Genomic DNA, 18,333 nt, shown 5'->3' on the forward strand with positions numbered 1-18,333 from the left:
GGGGGGGGGGGGGGGGGGGGGGGGGGTTAGCGCGTAGCTATAATGCCCGGGCGTAACTGGCCTGTTAGCGGCAATGTGCAGCAAACCAAGTGGGTCCTTAAAGGTTTTATCGAAACATCGAGACCCGCTCCTCGCTCTATTAAATAGCTCTGGGGGTTTCTCCCAAAGCTCATACGCAGGCCTCGAGTAAGAACATAAACAAGCACAGCAAGCCACAAATCAAGCTAAAGAGAGACCAAGAGATAGCAAGCCTACAACGCGGAATACTAATCACAGTACATTTTGGGGTATCGAGGCGCGTCGCGCGAGCGGTCATGGAGCGGGTCTTGGAAGGTAACGCAGGGAGGGCTCTCTCGCCTCGAATCACACAGATGGTGTGTTGTTTGATTTGGTTTGGTCGACTGGATTCGCGATGGTTGGACCTGAAGCCTTATGACACTGTCGAAGACTCTCACCCGCAGGAAGTAGACGCCAGCGGGCCCACCATGCAACCCCCGCGTTCCAAAGCTCCACTCCCCCATGCCCTTGGATCAATGCTAAACAAACAAACCCTATCAGTCATTGCACGGGCTCCTTGATGGTTCTAGGTCGTACCTTATGATGGTGTGAAGGAGTAGGCCTCTATCGATTTGTCCTTTTTCTGAAGTTTTGTTGTGGCATAGTGATGGCTGGTTATCTGTCCTTCCGAGCTGCACAGATATTTGTGCCAAGAGAACACTTTTCCAACTTGGGATTGGAATGATTTAAACAAAGATTCATTGGAACCTCCAAGTCTACCTGAACGCATTTCCGTCCTCAATGCAACCTTGGAGATCCCACCGCCTCTCCGACCTCCATCCACATCCCTGGCTGCAACCTTGGACCTGTGCCCCGCAGACATTTGTGCTCCTCTTTGAAATCGTGTATTGCAAAACTTGATAGGTAGCCAAACCTCCGATCCTTACGGTGGCGAGAGATGAGGTTGCCCCGCCCCCGCCCATAAGACAACCGGCTTAGAAATTACATAGTACTACTTAAGCCTTAATATCTTTATGACCAATGTCTATACCCTCTAAGCCTTTACTACTTATTATTCTCCGCTCCAATCTCATTACGAAGTCTTTACCTTCTTATCCTTGTTACTATCTGTATCACTACTCGCTTGTTGCAGCCAAAGTCTTTATTGTTTGACTTCAGTATCTCGTAATGATGGATTACCCAAATCTTGCAGTCCTCCAAGCTAGCGTAAATGCTACAAAAGCCAAAGTTGCCGACCTTGAAGGTCAATTGGTTCAGGCTAGAGACGAAAACGCAGCCCGAGAGAGAGAAATGATAACGGCTATGCTCAAGCAAGCAAAACTCCCTGACAGGTTGGAATCAAGATCTTTTCGTGCTGAAGTGAACCAAATTGCAGAGCACTGGTCTCGGTATGGACCTAGTAAATCAGGTCTTACCTTTGGAGCGTTGATTTGTCTCTGTCGATCACTTCCGAGAACCGACTGGGATCTCCTGCAACGGCACCCTGAGACATTTCGAGAACAAGCTCCTTCGGTCAATGAGCGCCTCGGTACATGGAAGTGGGAAGTCTGGGAGTGGTTTCGAAAGTTCGTGAATCCTGAACTCCAGAAAAGCTGTGTTGCTGGTGAGCTATCAAAATTATTTATTTCTGTCTTTTCTTTCAGCTTTGGTTAGGCTGACATCTTAAAGCAATGACTTTTGAAAATTTCAAGGATGATCTTCCTGGATTGAACAATCAATTGCAATGCATCCAAAGGCAAACTAACGCCGCAGAAACCATTCAGCTGCCTTCCGCAACTTTCCAAAATCCTTCCGGAACACCTGTTGATAAAGTTGCTCAAAATGAAAGGAATGAATCATGGAGTCGAAAGTCCCCTGGCACAACCTCTTGTAACCCAAGAGAATGCAATCTCGCCGATTTAGTACCAGTGTCTCGGGCCGCCCGACTAAGCCAGCCGCCAGGATACCTCTCTTCTGTAGCGTCGTACGCAAACAGTGAAAGCTCTAGTATGTAAACTGTCTTAGTTTGCTGCGATCATTGTTGACCACCGTGAAGATATCGAGAATTCCGAGTCCAGCCACCACCCACAAAAGCGACGGCGGACTGACGGGCTATCGGGTAATGCACACTTTAATAAGCCTCCCAGCATCCAACTACCAGTACCAGCATCTCGGGCTTCACAGGAAACCCTCACTCAACCTCTACAACCTCATACAAGTGCGGATCCTCAACCCCTGAACGTCAACGGTCTAACAGGAAACTGGCATGAACGGATTTCCGGCGCGTCCATGGACGCGCACGACCCACCTCCATATGACAGTACATCATTCATGAAAATCGGCTCTGTAATCAATCCCTCAGACCCACAAAATCGCACAGGTAGGACCCTTTCTCGAACCAAAGTCTCCGAATTATGCTTCTCTGACAAGCAGTCGATGTTTGCGTCTCGCATGCAGATCATCGTTTGATGAATGGCTGGGCCGAAACTTTTGGGTCGGATAATTTCCCTTACTATAACCATGAAGAAAATCGACAAAGCGACAACCCAGCTTGTCTGTCAACGGATTTGTCGGACTTTCATCAGAAGGGATTTTCGCACTGGAATGACGAATCTACTACTGGAGCGGTACAGTCATTGGCAGCCAGTGGCTTCTGGGGCCTTCCTGGATTAAACAACATTTATTCGATTCTAGCAAATCAGAAATTACGAAGCTTTCTTGATCAAGCACTCGGGCCAGGACCATACATTATTCGGCACTGCAGCTGGTGGAGCGGGGCGGCATCGGATGGCCAACCTATCTACTTGAAGCGGAATACTGAACGAAGTGATTTGTGCCTGGGTTTACACATACTACTCCAAGGAACATGCATCCGATATTTTACCGGATCTCACAAAGAAAGCTGGCCGGCAGAAGGGTTGCCGACGTTCATCAACTATGATCAGGACAGACTTCAAGTTTACAAACAGGAAACTATCTCGAATGGATTGTAAGTAAAATATAAATTTGAGGCCCGACACAGAATCTAACATCAGGCCTTTTCAGAACATTGTTCGACCCCAGAATAAATCATCAGTTCGAAAATGGTTCGGCGATGACAATCATCTTTGGCAAGGAGGAGACGTTGGAAGGCTGGGCGCCGCTGCTGGTAAAGAACCCACACCTGGGCCATTTTCTTGAGAAGATGAAGCAAGATTTGAACATCGGCTGGAATATTGGATAAATCTAGTCCAAAACTTCAGTGTTTGTTTGTAGTGTTGACATTAGTTGGGAATACATACATAAAGCGCGAATCGGGGCATTCTAGACTTGACTAGTCCACAGTTTGTGCATCCGTTCTTAGTCCCCTTGCCACCACAATTCGGGCATGCCATTTTCGTGTCGGGAAGGGTTGTGTCGGTATCGGTGTGTCGTGAGACTGAAAGGCTAGTAGACGTTGAGGGGGTTGACTGTCTAGTAAAAAGCCAGTTCTACCATGGAGTGGCCACCTGCCAACTAAGTAGCAAAATATCAAAATCAAACCCCTCATACGAGTGGGACGTTTCCACTCAATACCGCCAATGAAGACATCCGAGGATGATTAAAACGAGACTATCCGAGGGTGAGTAGCGGGGCAGGTGACTGTACACTTAGTCATTTTTGGGGAGGAAGTGGGTCTTAGAAGGGAAGACATGAACCTACTATGGTTAAACCAGACCTCGCAGGGCCCATGGTCGACCATTTTAAAGTTGACGAAAATGTGAACGAGAGGACACGATGTGCCCTCCACTTTAGCTTCTGCCCAATGCAGCCCATTTTTAATATCAGGGATTAGGTTATCGGAAGCTCTTAGCGTTAAAATAACCATACTGCGACGTTCATCAACTATGATCAGGACAAACTTCAAATTGCCAAACAGGAAACTATCTCGAATGGATTGTAAGTACAATATAGATTTGAGGCCTGACACAGAATCTAACCTCAGGCCTTTTGGTAGAGAACCCACACCTGGGCCATTTTCTTGAGAAGATGAAGCAAGGTTCGGCTGGAACATTGGACAAATCTAGTCCAAAATTAACTTCAGTGTTTCTTTGTAGTGTTGACATTATTCGGGAATACAGCTTTGTTCAAAGTTTCACCGGTTAGCATAAGGGCGCTTTGTGTAAGCGCTTCGGTCCTTGCAGTTTTTAACATCACGGTTAGTCTCGTTTTTTTCGACTTTCCTAAAGGCTGAGGCGGACGGATGCCGGGAATGGTGGGTCCTCTGAGGTTACATAACCTCTCCGGCCTCCACGTCTCTCGATGCAACCTCCACGGACCCACCGCCCCAGATCTTAACGCTGCGCCTCTCGAAGGATACGAAAAATAAATCATATCAGCTTCCACTTCACGACGTGTCACTGCTTGTACTCTGGACTTTGTCAATTACAAAACCTGTTGTTTTGTATCGCGGTTTAGTAGCCCATACATACATTAAGCATCATTGTTTTGTCTTACTGTAGAAAATTTACACAGGTACGTTGCAGGAACTACCTTGCACCCCCATAGCCGGTAGGCTTTCAGGCAATAGCTCTGCTCATCACATGGCTTGAATGTCTCATGAAATTATGCGTCATGTAGGCCGTGAGGTGGTGGGTCCTTGGAGGTTACATCGAGAAGGCCGGGAGGTAGTGGGTCCTTGGAGGTTGCATCGAGAGGTACACGGTAGAGGATAAATTGCCTAAAGTTATGCTGCTGGTGGGTCGTTCGGGCGAATACGACACATGCATACGTATTAGGTAACCTCCTGCTACCTATCGTTTCTATCGGCCGAAATGCAGCGAATGTCCTAGTATTAAATTGCTGCTCTCAACACCCAGCCCTACGACGATAATCATCGCGAATTCCTACTTAAATACAAGTTCTAAAGTAATTTCCCAACCTAAATATCTAGCTAAAAGCATACAAAGCCTCCTTTTCTTACTTACTACTATTACAGCGACGACACTGGACCGCCCAACGGAAGTTAAAGCCATGGAAGATTGCCGCAGATTTTTTGATTTCTCTACGGGGGGCGTCCCGCATTCAAACAATGTGCCCGTATTCGTGGCCCCGGGCAATTTTGGCTGCCCCCTACCAGCACCGGGATCGGCTTCCATTTTCCTGGATACAAGCATCTGCGATCAAAACAGCGGGCTTCCAGGTTTAGGCGTGGGTAGCAACTTTGGCACCGTAAATGCTGGAGTTTTGCAGGCTCATCAAGATCTAGGCACAAGTCAGCAAATCACTGTGGACATCTTCAATTGGGACGCGATAATGCAAGAGTTCCTGAAACCGGAGGAAGTTGCAGATGGACAGCTGTCTGAGACGGACCTTGGAAACACCGCAGTGCAGCCTCGGGAAGCTCAACATATTATGCCGTGCTGGCAAAACGAGCAGCAACACCCAGCCATATCAAGCGTCGACTCGCTCATTTCTGTCCCCACCTCCCTTTATCAGGTGCCGTCAAATCCTCTGTTTGGTGCACCACACATGGATGGCGGCGTTTCTGGTTGGCTGCAATCCTCGTCAGCTGTTATGGGTAGTCCACGGCATAAGCCAAATTCACATGTCCCTGTGGGCTCGACTTATGCAAACAACCTCGGATTATCTTTCTATGCGCAACATTTCAGATCTAGGGCGCCAATATGCGAGGACGTGCCTGCTGAAGGGGCAAGCAGAAACAAGAATACAGAAAAGTTGCCCGTCGCACTAGGCCAGCAGCGGGGTGGGGATCGATGCGAATCGCTCGTTTTTGCGCCAGCCACGCAAAAACATCCACGACCTTATGCCGGAGCTCAAAAGAAAAGGAAAAAGCAGCAACAACTCGAGGTCAACGCGGTAAAAAATAAGCGGGCGAGGGTTTTTTCTGCTACCACCAAGTCTCATTTGATCTTGAAGGGCAGTGCCGAAAAAGAAATAAAGAGGATGAGGCAGCGACAAGCAGTACGAGGCCGGTCAGCGGTAATTACGTAAGCTCAGCCTGTTGATCTCTGACGCCGAACAGTATGCGTTTGCGCCAGCCCGGGGGCAAGCGAATGATGGACGAGTTGATGGTCCAGTGGGAAGCGGTCGGAAATAGTCTTTTTGTTTATATTTTCCATCTCAGAGTTCATTGGTCCCAGTTCGTGGTTCTCCTGGAAAATGTGCTGATGTATGGCGTTGTTGTGGTTTAGAGGCAGTGCGTTTACAGAACTTGCTAGCCTCGTGAAGCGCCTCAACAAGACAGGGTAGATTAAATAGTCTGAGCACCTTCTTGTCATCTTCATATATCAACATCAGATGATCCGGGTGAGGGGTCCAGTCGACGGTAATGTCGGCGTGTCGTACCAAGTTACGGAGCGAAAGAAGTCGCTTCTTGAACCTGCCAGACAGCATATCTGGCTCAACGGTCGCTGGGAATTCCCCGTCAAGGAACTCTGCCAACGTCATGTTGGATTTCCAGACACATCGCGTCCGTTTAGTGCCGGTCGTACCAGGTACAAATTGCGGTAACGGCTCAACGTGGATGGCAAATGCCGCTCGGCATGCGGCGGCTAGACTCTGGTTGAAAAATTTCTCGCGCCCCTGATTGTCAAATACAGTAGGGAAAAATTCTCTGGGGGTAAGCCCTTCGGGGCCAGTATTAGTACATATACTGCGCCTAATCAGCCAAAAAAGTCAAATTGTAGGCTTACCTCTTTCGACACCTCGTATTTCTTCTCATCTCGCCCATCCTTACTCGGGATAATCTTGGCTAGAATGAAGGAGTGGTCAAATAACAGAACATGCGTTTTAACCTATCGCATACATCGAAATCCCATACGCTAAAAATTTCCCTGCATTTCAAGCTCGCGACCCAAGTGGTTAAGGTTGAGTTTGGACTGGAACTCGGGGCGTAAAACCAACGAGAATTGTAGCTCGATAAGTACCATTTGTTTCGTTATATCATTTACGAGTTTGTTACACTCCAATGGTCACCGCCTTAATTTCCTCAATAGCTTTACCTAGGTTTGTCTTTTCCTCATCATCCTTAACCGAATTTTTGTGGACCGTTTAAAACAGTAAAAAATATCGTTACAATCGTGTAATGGGGGTTTTAAGTTACGTATCCCAGCCCAGCCTTTCGGATCTTCGGTGGCTTTGCACATGGCCAAAAAATTGCCGGAAAAGCACGTTGCGTCCTTCTGGCGTCGGACCAGGAATTGCGCGTAAAGGTACGATGCCGAAAATACAATATACGGTTTTCTGGCCTTCCGAATCCACTCGCGGAAAATGTTATTAAAGCTATAGATCCACGAACCTTGCTCTGTTTACCTATATTTAAATTGTGCGAGCAAATAGTCCTTATTTGTCTGCTGCACGGCCTCTGTTTTGCCAAAAACGTTGTCGATAAACTTGCCGAGCCTGTTTGGAGTGATGATTGGCGGTTACTATATTTTAAACTGCTCCTTATACAGCACACGAAAAACCCCCTCGCTGTACACAATTTTATGCAGGTTATTTTAACGCTCAACTTCCTTCTTTCCTCGAAAAATTATAACGGTATCCGTGAGATTGTAATGTTCTTTCCAGTCTGTCTTTTTGATGGTTTCTCCCGACATCAGGTCGTCCAAATTGGCCTTTTTTGAGAATTTTTGTGCAATAATAGCTGTAGCACCTGCCTGGAATCTCTTCGTCGTGGAGCTTGGCCGCATAGCAGCCGTGACCAGTAAGTTGCGTAAGCACGCCAATGCGTGAGGCACTCATTGCACTCGTTGGGCGAGTGGTATTTATACGGCTTGCCGCGACGGTTTAGACGTGCACGAGTTCCACAATGCCCGCAAGCAAAACGTTCATTCTCGCGCCACTGGGGTGCTGATGCCCCACGTCAGAGGCGGCATGCAGCCGACCGGCCGATGGTTATTAACTGTAACTGGATTCGCCCGGTAAACTTCATTTGCGGTGGATTGATAATCACAAATGAGGGTAGAAAGCCTGGAGCAGATATCTTCCTCATCAATATGCTTGCCAGTCCAGCCCTCAAGATGGCTTGCGACCCAAGATTCAACCGAGTGGATATTGAAAAGATTATAGTCCCCTAGCATCCTATTTCACGCGCATTTGTGGGCCTAAGAGCGACCGAAGATGAAGCTATGGTTTTGTGATTTGTAAGCCCTCGCTATATTCTACCCTCCGACTCATGTTCCCCCACAGGGAGACATATCCGCCAAGTGGGAGACAAGCAAAAGGGATTGCAAACAGCTACCACAACTAATTGCAGCACATAACAAAGGTGAACCACATATGCTTCGTTCTTGTAATATCCCGATGGTGAAATCGATAGAACTTTCGAATTTCAAAGCCTGTCCTCCAAGGAGGCAGTGTGGCAACGGTCAGGTTGCTAGGGAGAAAGTAACTGGTTACCCGCTACCTCTGGGGTGTCCGACACGGCCAATATATGACGCATGGGAGGGTTTCCCAAGGCAACCAGCCCCTCGAGAAAGCATACTCGAAGGCTCCACGGTTACATATAAGCCAATGGAACCAAGCAGCCCCTTCCTGCACCCTTCTCGCCCGCAGAAATTGTGACTGATCGAAGAGTTTAAGCGGTTTTAGGATAAGTAGACCTGTGAAACTTCATGTCCGCAAGCAGAGTTTAGAGGCCTCCTCTTTTTCTGGACTTGGTTACAATGTGAAATGCAACCCTTTGCAATTGCAATCATGCGCTGTTTTCTGATCCTGGCCCAACCAGCCTCTCCAGCTGACTGCACGATATACCTACGTATAGCAGCTTCTTTTGTTTGCATTTCGGAGAGATAACCCAGATTCCTAATTGCTTTGATAAATATCAGGACCATAAGGGGGTTGCAGGCAACAAGAACGGTAAATGTCAAGAGCCCATACGCTTCAGGCGATGCATTTATCTGTGACGAAAGGGATTTTTTTGCCCACTAACCTACGTTTGAAAAAGATCGACGTGAGAAACCGCGCACACTTTCGGCAACAGCAGCTACCTAGGCAAAACTTAGATGCATCGTGTTACTTCACAGATCATATAAGTCACATCACAATCTGATTGTCAGAGGTAGCTACATCGTCAAAGAGAGAGGTCCTCGCCTTGCGGGGCGCCCGGGATCAGCTGCACTCTCTCAACCGCACCATATCGCACGTCCCTCGCTTCTGGTCGAGGTTTCTAAGTCGTAGAAACGGTTTCCGAAAGCGCAAGCTATCAAGCGATTGGATATGGTGCTTCGACTCCGCACTATATACCAGGGCCCTAGTCTTTCCCACCGTCTTTGGGCGTGGATTCAAAACCTCCGTTTGACGTAGTCAGTTATGACTAGATATTACCGTGCTGGGTTAACCCCTTCGAAACAGCAGCGTAATCGGCGGTTGTCAAGAACAGTTACAGTCTTTCTCTTTGGATTACCTTTCAAAATCAATTAGATACAGTTTGCTTCGCCTAAATTGACTGTGCTTTAGCCTTCTACAATATTCGCAGCGGTCAAGCTCACATTCAGAACTGCTTGATAACTTTTATTGACTTTGTTCAATCACCGAAGAGATGGACTGGAGCGCGGCTGTAAATACCTTGCTTAGACTTAGTCAGCATTGTTGCGGGCGCAGCAAAGCTGACTAAACCTAATCGCACGAACCGTAAGAGAAGATAAATATTAAAAATAAATGAAAAAAGCTAATTTTTAGGCCATAGTGGCAGCGACAAAAAGTTTTTGCTCAAAGCCATGGCGAAATTTGGCAATAGACTTAGTAAACAAGGAACGCTGCCATTAAATTTTTTTTTCATGGCTGCTTTTGAGTGGTATTGTGGGATTATGGATGTTGTAACAATGCATAACGTCAATATGGTACGCGGTGTTTACCCTTCCTGTTCCCATAATTTTGCCAGGATGTATTTAAATCCGTTCCTTTAACCTTCGGCGCTATTTTGGAAACCATTCAGCTTTTCGGTTGCTCGCAACAAAGCTTTCCCGCTGATCACACAGCCATTTCTAACAGCATGGATCATGCAACATATACCACGTATTATGGCGTCGACCATTCCTATGCTGGAGACCTCACCGGACAGGCAAGCGAAGCCGATGATCTACTTGATCCTTTGTTGAGAGAATATCTTCCTACGTCATTAAGACTATCCTTCAACCCAATTAGACATATTCAGCGCTCTGGGCCTTCTATGGCTCCTGCACAACCCCTCATCTCCTTGACAGAAGAGAAAGTCGGATACCCCGGTTTTGGATATATAACAGGCGGAGAGAAGCTGTCGGATTTGTGCGAGGCCACCGCCGAAAACGAATACAGTGTTGGTAATCGTACCACGCCTAATGCTATCATTTAGCTGAAAACAACGGAGTATTTACACTCTTCCACTCCCGAAAACTTAGATGCATGACCCGGATATCCTTTAGCCTTCCAAAGCTTCCAAAATTCTCACACTGTCCCATGTGAGTGTAGCCGCCATTCAAATTACGACAGGCGGTCTTCCTTAGACTCTCCTGTCAGTTTGAGTCGGGCCAGTTTCCGCATTCCTTTCTTTGATTTCCAAAACGGACCTCTCACTGCCGGAAGCAGTAGCAGTAGCATTAGGTGGGGTACAATTACCGACGCCGTAGTCGTTTTTGGCGGTGGCCTCGCACAAATCCGACAGCGGCTCGCCGCTCGGTGTCGCATGAATCATTGACAAAATCTGATCTTTCGGGTTCTCAAATTTGAAACGATCGCAGATAATGTCAATGTCCGCAAGTGCAATATAAGTTCCTTGAGCCCTCGTATTGCCTCGTATCTGTTCAACAACCCGTACTTGAGGGTGGCTTCGAAGAAATGCCGAAAGAGCAGCTCGCACTTTTGTAAAACCGGCGCACAGGTGAGTGACGTTGACAGCCCCATCGACTTTTCGGAAAACGACAGTTTTGTTTTTACCAAAATTCAAAACCTCATAACCAGCCGGCAGTCCGGATGGTTTGTGATTAGTAAAAGCCTGATGTAAGTAATTCTCCTTGTCTGGTGGAAGTGGCTGGCCAGAACGTTGGAACAAGTTTCGAACTTCCTCAAAAAGCTTTACTTCCTTGCAGAGGAAGACACCATCCCTGAACGGAACCCAGATACCATCTGTTTCCTTGCTCATGTGTGAATTCTGCTGGACACAGGCTAGTAATTTCTTGCGCCTGTAAAGACTTAGGCTGACTGAACGAAAGGCGTGAAGAAGGCTGTATCTCTATCACTACTGAGCGCAAGTATTTCAAAGTCAGCAATATCTTTATTAAGCGCTGTCTTCGCCCGCTCGAGTGGCAACTCCATCCCCGTCGAGGGCAGGGTTATCATACCCCGTTTTGGTAAAGAGCGACTACAAAACGAGGCCAACAGCCTACGATTTATTTCTGAAAAAACGAATATACCCGTTCCGAAGTTTATCGGTCATTTCGAGGATGATGGCGCCGTCTATCTAATCACCGAATTCGTTGAGGGCATCGCAATGAGCGAGCTTCCAGAAAACCAGCGTAAGGAGGTGGAAGTGGAGGTGGAGGCCCATTTGCAAACATTAAAGCAGCTGAAGTCTTCTCAATGGGGTGGGCCTTCAGGTCTTGTGAGTTGACTCAATCAATTGGAGCGTACTATTTTGGCCAGAACACTGAAGCATCTATACAGGTGATACCGCCCTATCGAGTAATGCAGAAAACCTTCCGAAGTAGATGGACAATGAAAAACCGAGACTCAAAAGATCTCGTATTCTGTCACAACGATTTGTCCACGCACAATATCATAGTCGACGAGAAGACGCTCAAGATTAAAGCTATCTTGGACTGGGAATACGCTGGATTTTTTCCAGCAGAGTTCGAGGGCATGTATTTCCGACGGCCGGGCGCGTCTGTTGCATTGGATGGCGAAGATGACGATGTGGAAAAATTGCTGGAAGTTATGCGTATAAATGAAGCATGAGGCAGATCTACCATTGTGTATGGGACTGACAAAATTACCCTGTCTTGTACGCACATGACCGCACAAATCTCGTTTCTGAAATATTTGAGAATCTCGCGTATTGAGCCATTAAGTTAACTGCAGGGGACTAGCTGCCACTTTGTGTGAGCAACCCCAAAAGCCTTCCATCAAACGGCGTCCAGTGCCTGGATATATCTAGGTTTGCACCAACGAGCTGTGGCGATGCCCCGCGTATCCCCCCTCCCTGCGGTCTACAGAAGCAAAGTATTGATCTGTCGTGCAAGTTTTAGAATATTTCCTGGCCCTTTTAGATCCTGAAACTTACTTCTGACTGGTATCTTGTGAGGGCTTTCCACCTGGTTATTGGTGATTGGGATACTTCCTGTGTGAATGTTCCATGAAGAATGGAAGCTCGGTACGGGTCCAGAGTCCTCGATAAAAGAGCCGTCACTGGGAATCAGAGTTGAGCCCGTTGGGTCCGGAGGAGGCTGTGTCCTCGAATTGCCCAAATTGCGATATTTGGTCTTGAATCATCGGTGCTACGAAGGTTGGAGCTTCAAAATACGCCGTCGTAAGATCGGTCATTCTTGGAGAAGGAACCACTGTGTTTTGGTCTTGGGTTGGATTGAGGTTACTGGGGATCCAAATCATATCGGTATTGGCTGGAACTGTCGTTCGCCCGGTTTTCTGCCCTGTCTCTCGTTCAGGACACGCTATTCCTTGTCTCGCACAAAACTGACAAACACCATAGGCAGACCTGAGGCATTTAGTTTTGCGTCTGAAGCAAGCGTAACAGGCTGTTCGGCTCCTGCCAGGCATTTTGTGACATATTTGGTAGAAAACTTTGATTAAGGCCTGAGGACTGAAAGATGATTATTCATGGAATTAGTCAAAGAAGACTCGAAATTCTGACGGATATACTCTTTAATATCTATACCAGATTGGAAACGCATAAATACTTCTACGGACCTAGTCCCCAAGGCAGCGAAGATTAGCTGGCAAATTTAAACGGTCTTTGAGAAAAATTAGAACATCCCTTGCGGGCATACCAATCATTTCTGCGTTATCCTTGATGAACATGAATGGAAGTTGTCCCCTGCTTGAGCTGCATACATCCTGCAACTTAGAGATACTTGCAGCTGAGGCCCCGAATATGACTGAGACAGGGACTAGCAATTATTAGCAGCGCGGATGCCCCAGAATAGCAAGACTCGAGAAATCTCTGCACAAAGGCGCCAAACACTTCCAAGCCCGTGGGCTCCCTATTCACTCCAGGATCTGCGTGGCATTGGACGAGCCCCATTTTTTCTTGGTAGTCGACCTGCAACAAGGCGTTAGTAGTGATATTAGGCTGAAAGTTACATTGACGACCTTTCATGCATTTGCTAAACTCTTTCCAATAACGTTCGATCGAGAAATGTGCGCGGCTTTTCGTCAATAGGAACCTATTTGTACTTACTTACTCAGCCTCCTCTGTCGAGCAGACGAACTTCTCCATCTTGTTTTAGAGTGGGAGCATTTTTGAAGGTTTTGTTCCATTTATTGATGTACGGTGATCAGGCCTGCATATTTGACTTGGTATACATAAGACAACAAGGTCTTGTTGACTGGGAATGTTTCCGGTAACTTGTCTGTGATTACCGAACTTACGACCTTTGTAGCTGAGTGGCCGAAGTTACACAGTTTTACTGATGATGTAGGCCTCCTCGTCCACCCCTTATTTTCTACAGTGACTGGGCACATGTGTTTGTTCGCCTGTAGTGTCTGGCATGATATCCCTTTTCAGGGCTTGCGAGTTGCACATTAGAATATTGGTACTGAAAAAATGCAGAGGGTGAGAATGATACATGACGCAGGTTTTATGGGCATAGGCTAATTGGTGTATCGAAAAAAAAATCGACAACTGTTATCGAGGCTGTGGAGGACTTGTTAGAGATTAACAATTCAGTACACCGGGTATCCGACTGGCTAGAAATTCAACTCACCAAACAGTAATTTCCCGAGGATTTACACTCCTCTATTCCCCAAAACTTAGATGCATGACCTGAATGTTCTCTAGCCTTCCAACCCGTAGGTGTAGCAGTCGTTCAAAACCACGACAAGTTGTCTTCTTCAAACATCTCGCTAGTTTGACTGTTGTTTATGGACTGTTCTGTAAATCTTAATAATGGGTAGTGGCGAATAAAGCAGAAGCTACATTGTGAGGCTTTGTCCAAGGTGCCCTTGTATACTGCCTAGAAATGCAGCCAAAGATACAAATATTCCTTTTCACGCAGATGAAAAGGCAGATAGGAAGTTAAAAAGCCGTTTCACAAGGCCTAACATCTAGGACTAGAGAGGCCTCCTGTAGTTTTTATTCGGTAACTGATAGCAAAATCTTTTTGCATTGACAGATCTCGGAAAAAGTTCAGGCACAAGCAAGATAAAAATTAATAAGAGATACAGATATTTCCCGACGCTTCGCTTTGTATCCTTGAGGGTGACCAATACCCTCCCTCTGCAGCGGAGTTATTTAAACATTTCCGAGGCCTAACATCCAATCCCCGCCAGCCAATTTACCAGTGGAGAAGCAGATAAAAATTCGCTTGTATATGGCTTCTTTCCGCTGGTTTGAGCCACGGCATCATCCACAGCCTGGCTAATGGGCAACGTACCATACCACCAATTGTCGACCTTCTGTTGATAATACTCAATCTGTTCAGCAGTCATGCTGCCAGGTCCTCGCCGGCTCAAAACGCACTGCATCTCCCAATGACTTACACGGCGATTTTCTAGGATACGGTCTGGGTGAAGATCACCGCACTGAGGGGCATATCCGGATTCGGTTTTGTTTACCCAAAATTCGCTGGCTGGAGTTTTGGTGTGGAGCGTTTCTGGCCTGAGCCCGTCTTGACCACAGTCAACTTCGTCGCCAAATGTATATCTAAAGCCGGAGTATCCGACGTTGTGGATGGGAGTTTGTGCACGAGCTGTATCAGCTGTCTGCTGGAACTCAGAACGTTGACTCTGGCTGGTTGAGCTCAGCAGGTGTTGACCCCATGGCAAAGGAAGATCTTCGTCTTCATCCATTTGCGCAGTCGGTTTTTCGGGCCCACCCCAGGCAGTAACAAAAGATCCCACCAATAAAGGATGAAGTGGATCATGAAGGTTGATACCTCCACTAGACTGAGAACTGGTTTGGCTTGCCTGCTCGGCAAGGTTACCAGCATCGAAATGGTCGACGTCGTGGTATACGGCAAATGTTGCACAATCCATGGCTCGAGACGTAGCTGTGTGTTTGACGGGTAGATACTTTTGTTGGGAATGACAAAACAGACCGAATGGTTTTTAAAATAGCGTTAGAGATTAAAGAAATTGATCAAATAAATCACGGCAGAATTACGGGAGCAAGCTTCCGCCGGCAAACGTGTCTCCCCTCTTTCGGCGTTTGCCAGGCTATTTCTGACGCCGAGCGGACATGTTTGGAGGAGACCTTTGACGCGTAAGAATATACCAGGTTGGCGTTCGCGTCCAAATGGAGCCAATTGCCGCTGTTCGCGGTCTTGCATCACATTCCTAAGCTGTGTTTGGCGTTCGCGACGACGCTTCCGCCACCCTTGCCATTGCCTCAACACAAAGACGAGAATAACTCACAGAAAGACGCGACTGATCGGCGTGTTTGATTGTATGTTTTGGGATACAATTCCCAAAGCTTTACTGTCTTCCAATCAATTTCATATTCTGACCTGTAACTTAGAAATATCGCGCATCCTAGCAAACTCTGCAGGCGAACACGGCGAGCTGTGTCCAATTGTTTTTGAAATATGAACGAAAAAAGAACCTGTGTAACGCGACTGCTACGCTGTCAGACCTTGGCTTCAACCAAATCTGTGACTAGATCAGACAGAAGGTTTATTGTTACTGTGATATGCCTCAAGATTTAGTGGTAGGGCGCATAAGATGTTTTTCATGCCTCTATTGACGATAAACGTGCAGCTCCGTAAAGAAGACGCGTATAAGCCACATCGCTCAACCCTCGAATCTAGGTCCCCTTTCCCCCCGCTAACTATAAGATGAACAGTATCCTGCTCTTTTTGTTTTTACCATCGGGCTACTCGTGCTAATATCGAAACTTTAAACGTCGAATCTCGAAACCGATAAACCTCAACATGTCCACGACAGACAATATTTCTGCCGGTAATGTCTCGACTACTCCTGGGAGCCTTCTCATGAGCAAACTGGGGATCGAGGATATTATCATGCCTCTGATTAGTAGAGTACACGGCAACCCACTTATACGAACTTTGATTATTGTCAACCAGAGCCTCGGCGCCTACCTTCCGACGGCACTTGTCACTGCAACAAGCTTTGCTTGGGTCACTTACCACCTGACACGTCAGTTCTTTTCGGTCGTGTGGCATCTCACGCTTGAGTATATAACATCGAAAATCTCCGTGTCCAGCGATGATGAAATCTTTGAACATGTCATGGCTTGGCTGGCCGCCCAGCCCCGGACCGTGAGGTCGAGGCGGCTGATAGCCGAAACGGCTTTCCAGTCCGTGTGGGAAGACGGCACGCGACAGGTAGATCTGGCAACAATTTCTGAGAACGGCATTGAGTACTTGAACTTTTCGCAACAAAAGTCAACCACGGTGGGTACATCCAGTCTTTAGGTCGATCAAGGTGAGTTGGAAAGGATAATAATACAATTCATATACTGATAATTTGCTCAAACTAGCCAATACGCTATACCCCCTCCTCTGGTCCCCACATCTTCTCATTCCAGGGCAAGTATTTTAGTATTGACCGGCAGCAGAGATCCGTGATGGACAACAGCAACACAGAATCTGAGGCCGTCACTATCAGGGAAAAAGAGACCTTCATCATTTCCACCTTTGGACTTTCCCCAGGTGAGCCCAAGTTATAGCTTAAATTATATAGCGCTCTTGATACCTAACTGACAAATAGAACCCCCCGGTGTATTTAGAGCCCATTAAGCAGTTTTTGGCCCACGCCCGGAAGCATCACCACAAGGACCACGGCGATAAAACGCTCATAATGCGGCCCAATAGCCTCCCACAACGCCGATTCCACGACCGGGCGTGGAGAGAGGTCGCGAAACGTCCAGTTCGTCCCATAAGCACTGTCGTGCTCGACCGGGAGCAGAAGACGGCCGTGCTTTCAGATATGAACGAGTATCTTCAGCCCAAGACGGAACGCTGGTATTCGAACCGAGGCATTCCTTTGCGCAGGGGTTATCTATTCCACGGCCCTCCGGGCACGGGCAAGACGTCACTTTCCTTTGCGTTGGCCGGTGTCTTCGGGCTTGAAATATACGTTATCAGCCTCATAGAGCCGCAGCTGAGCGATGAGGATCTATCCACCCTGTTTAACGGCCTGCCGAGAAGATGCATCGTTCTGTTGGAGGACATCGACACAGCCGGAATGAGCAGAGCCGAAGGTGAGATCAGAACAGAAACCAAGACAGAAGGACCCAGCGAGTGGAAGGTTGCAGACCTGGCTCGCGCCCTTAAGGTCGGCAGGGGACATGGAGACGATCAAAAAGGTATATCCATGTCAGGCCTGCTTAACGCCATAGACGGCGTGGCGGCGCATGAGGGTCGCATACTTATTATAACAACCAACAAGCCCGAAACTCTCGATAAAACCCTTGTCCGCCCCGGTCGCGTCGACTTACAAATGGCCTTTCGCAATACGACGCAACAGCAGGCACGTAAGTTATTCCAGCGCTTGTACAGCACCGAACAAAGCGTCAAATCCTCGCAATATTTAAGTCCACTCGACGCTACCGACAAAAAGGACGACCTGGAGACTTCCATCACCGATACAAATAAGCTTATTAAAATGGCAGCCGAATTTGGCTCCAAAATCGTTTCAAACCAGATATCACCTGCCGAAATCCAGGGCTTTCTGCTTAAAAGGAAAACGTGCCCACGCAAAACTCTGCGAAATGTTGAAGCCTGGGTTAAAACCTCGTTGGATCACAAGGCGAGCAAAACGACTTCCGGCTAAGGATGACGATACGCGCACGTCAACGTTGCGAAAGGCCAGGGCGGATTGCCACTATGCTAGAAGTTTTTGCCAGACTCGACAAAGAGCAACGAAAAAGGCCGAAACCTGATTGTGCCAGGGAGTAGACCTGGACAGAAGGTGTGCACAGCATGGAGCACATGCCTCAATTTTCTATATGTGCCGATATACTACGGGTGACCTCATCCGTTATAGACTGTAGCTAGTTCACTTAGCTGATCAACTTTGCCTATCACATCTACATGCACGCCTTTCTCTCTCCGAACACATATATTCTAATCAAATAAAACTCCGCGTCCGTGGTTGCCGATTGCTGAAATCCATCCCATTATTGCAGCGGTTGAGAAATATCTCGAAGAAAATAGAAAGAGAAAAAAAGCGCCCAATTCATCT

The 18,333-nt window shown here is 47.4% G+C and overlaps 7 protein-coding genes across 7 annotated transcripts; 5 read left to right on the forward strand and 2 right to left on the reverse strand.

Annotated features, from left to right (window-relative positions):
• The first annotated feature begins 776 nt into the window (after positions 1-776).
• PgNI_01117 (uncharacterized protein) lies at positions 777-3,301 on the forward strand. The gene is made up of 4 exons (XM_031121192.1): positions 777-1,621; positions 1,687-2,377; positions 2,455-2,986; positions 3,043-3,301. Exons 2-4 carry the CDS (start codon positions 2,287-2,289, stop codon positions 3,218-3,220), a joined length of 801 nt encoding a protein of 266 aa, XP_030986886.1. The 5' UTR covers positions 777-1,621; positions 1,687-2,286; the 3' UTR covers positions 3,221-3,301.
• Positions 3,302-3,863: 562 nt separating this feature from the next.
• On the forward strand, positions 3,864-4,122 carry PgNI_01118 (uncharacterized protein; the record flags this gene model as incomplete). The annotated part of the gene is made up of 2 exons (XM_031121193.1): positions 3,864-3,915; positions 3,962-4,122. The coding sequence occupies 2 exons, from the start codon at positions 3,864-3,866 to the stop codon at positions 4,120-4,122; spliced, it is 213 nt and encodes a 70-aa protein (XP_030986879.1).
• Positions 4,123-4,989: 867 nt separating this feature from the next.
• On the forward strand, positions 4,990-6,076 carry PgNI_01119 (uncharacterized protein; the record flags this gene model as incomplete). Its single annotated transcript, XM_031121194.1, has 2 exons — positions 4,990-5,835; positions 6,002-6,076. The coding sequence occupies 2 exons, from the start codon at positions 4,990-4,992 to the stop codon at positions 6,074-6,076; spliced, it is 921 nt and encodes a 306-aa protein (XP_030986880.1).
• A 4,383-nt stretch (positions 6,077-10,459) lies between these two features.
• PgNI_01120 (uncharacterized protein) lies at positions 10,460-11,098 on the reverse strand (the record flags this gene model as incomplete). Its single annotated transcript, XM_031121195.1, has 2 exons — positions 10,460-10,466; positions 10,527-11,098. The coding sequence occupies 2 exons, from the start codon at positions 11,096-11,098 to the stop codon at positions 10,460-10,462; spliced, it is 579 nt and encodes a 192-aa protein (XP_030988348.1).
• PgNI_01121 (uncharacterized protein) lies at positions 11,097-12,028 on the forward strand (the record flags this gene model as incomplete). Its single annotated transcript, XM_031121196.1, has 3 exons — positions 11,097-11,124; positions 11,169-11,557; positions 11,620-12,028. 3 exons carry the CDS (start codon positions 11,097-11,099, stop codon positions 11,908-11,910), a joined length of 708 nt encoding a protein of 235 aa, XP_030988347.1. The 3' UTR covers positions 11,911-12,028.
• A 2,411-nt stretch (positions 12,029-14,439) lies between these two features.
• On the reverse strand, positions 14,440-15,165 carry PgNI_01122 (uncharacterized protein; the record flags this gene model as incomplete). The annotated part of the gene is made up of 1 exon (XM_031121197.1): positions 14,440-15,165. The coding sequence occupies one exon, from the start codon at positions 15,163-15,165 to the stop codon at positions 14,440-14,442; it is 726 nt and encodes a 241-aa protein (XP_030988346.1).
• A 775-nt stretch (positions 15,166-15,940) lies between these two features.
• Positions 15,941-18,183, forward strand: PgNI_01123 (uncharacterized protein). Its single transcript, XM_031121198.1, has 3 exons — positions 15,941-16,541; positions 16,628-16,799; positions 16,877-18,183. Exons 1-3 carry the CDS (start codon positions 16,059-16,061, stop codon positions 17,920-17,922), a joined length of 1,701 nt encoding a protein of 566 aa, XP_030988345.1. The 5' UTR covers positions 15,941-16,058; the 3' UTR covers positions 17,923-18,183.
• The last annotated feature ends 150 nt before the right edge of the window (positions 18,184-18,333 follow it).

Source organism: Pyricularia grisea, assembly GCF_004355905.1.
Source record: "Pyricularia grisea strain NI907 chromosome Unknown Pyricularia_grisea_NI907_Scaffold_1, whole genome shotgun sequence".
Lineage (NCBI taxonomy): Eukaryota > Fungi > Ascomycota > Sordariomycetes > Magnaporthales > Pyriculariaceae > Pyricularia > Pyricularia grisea.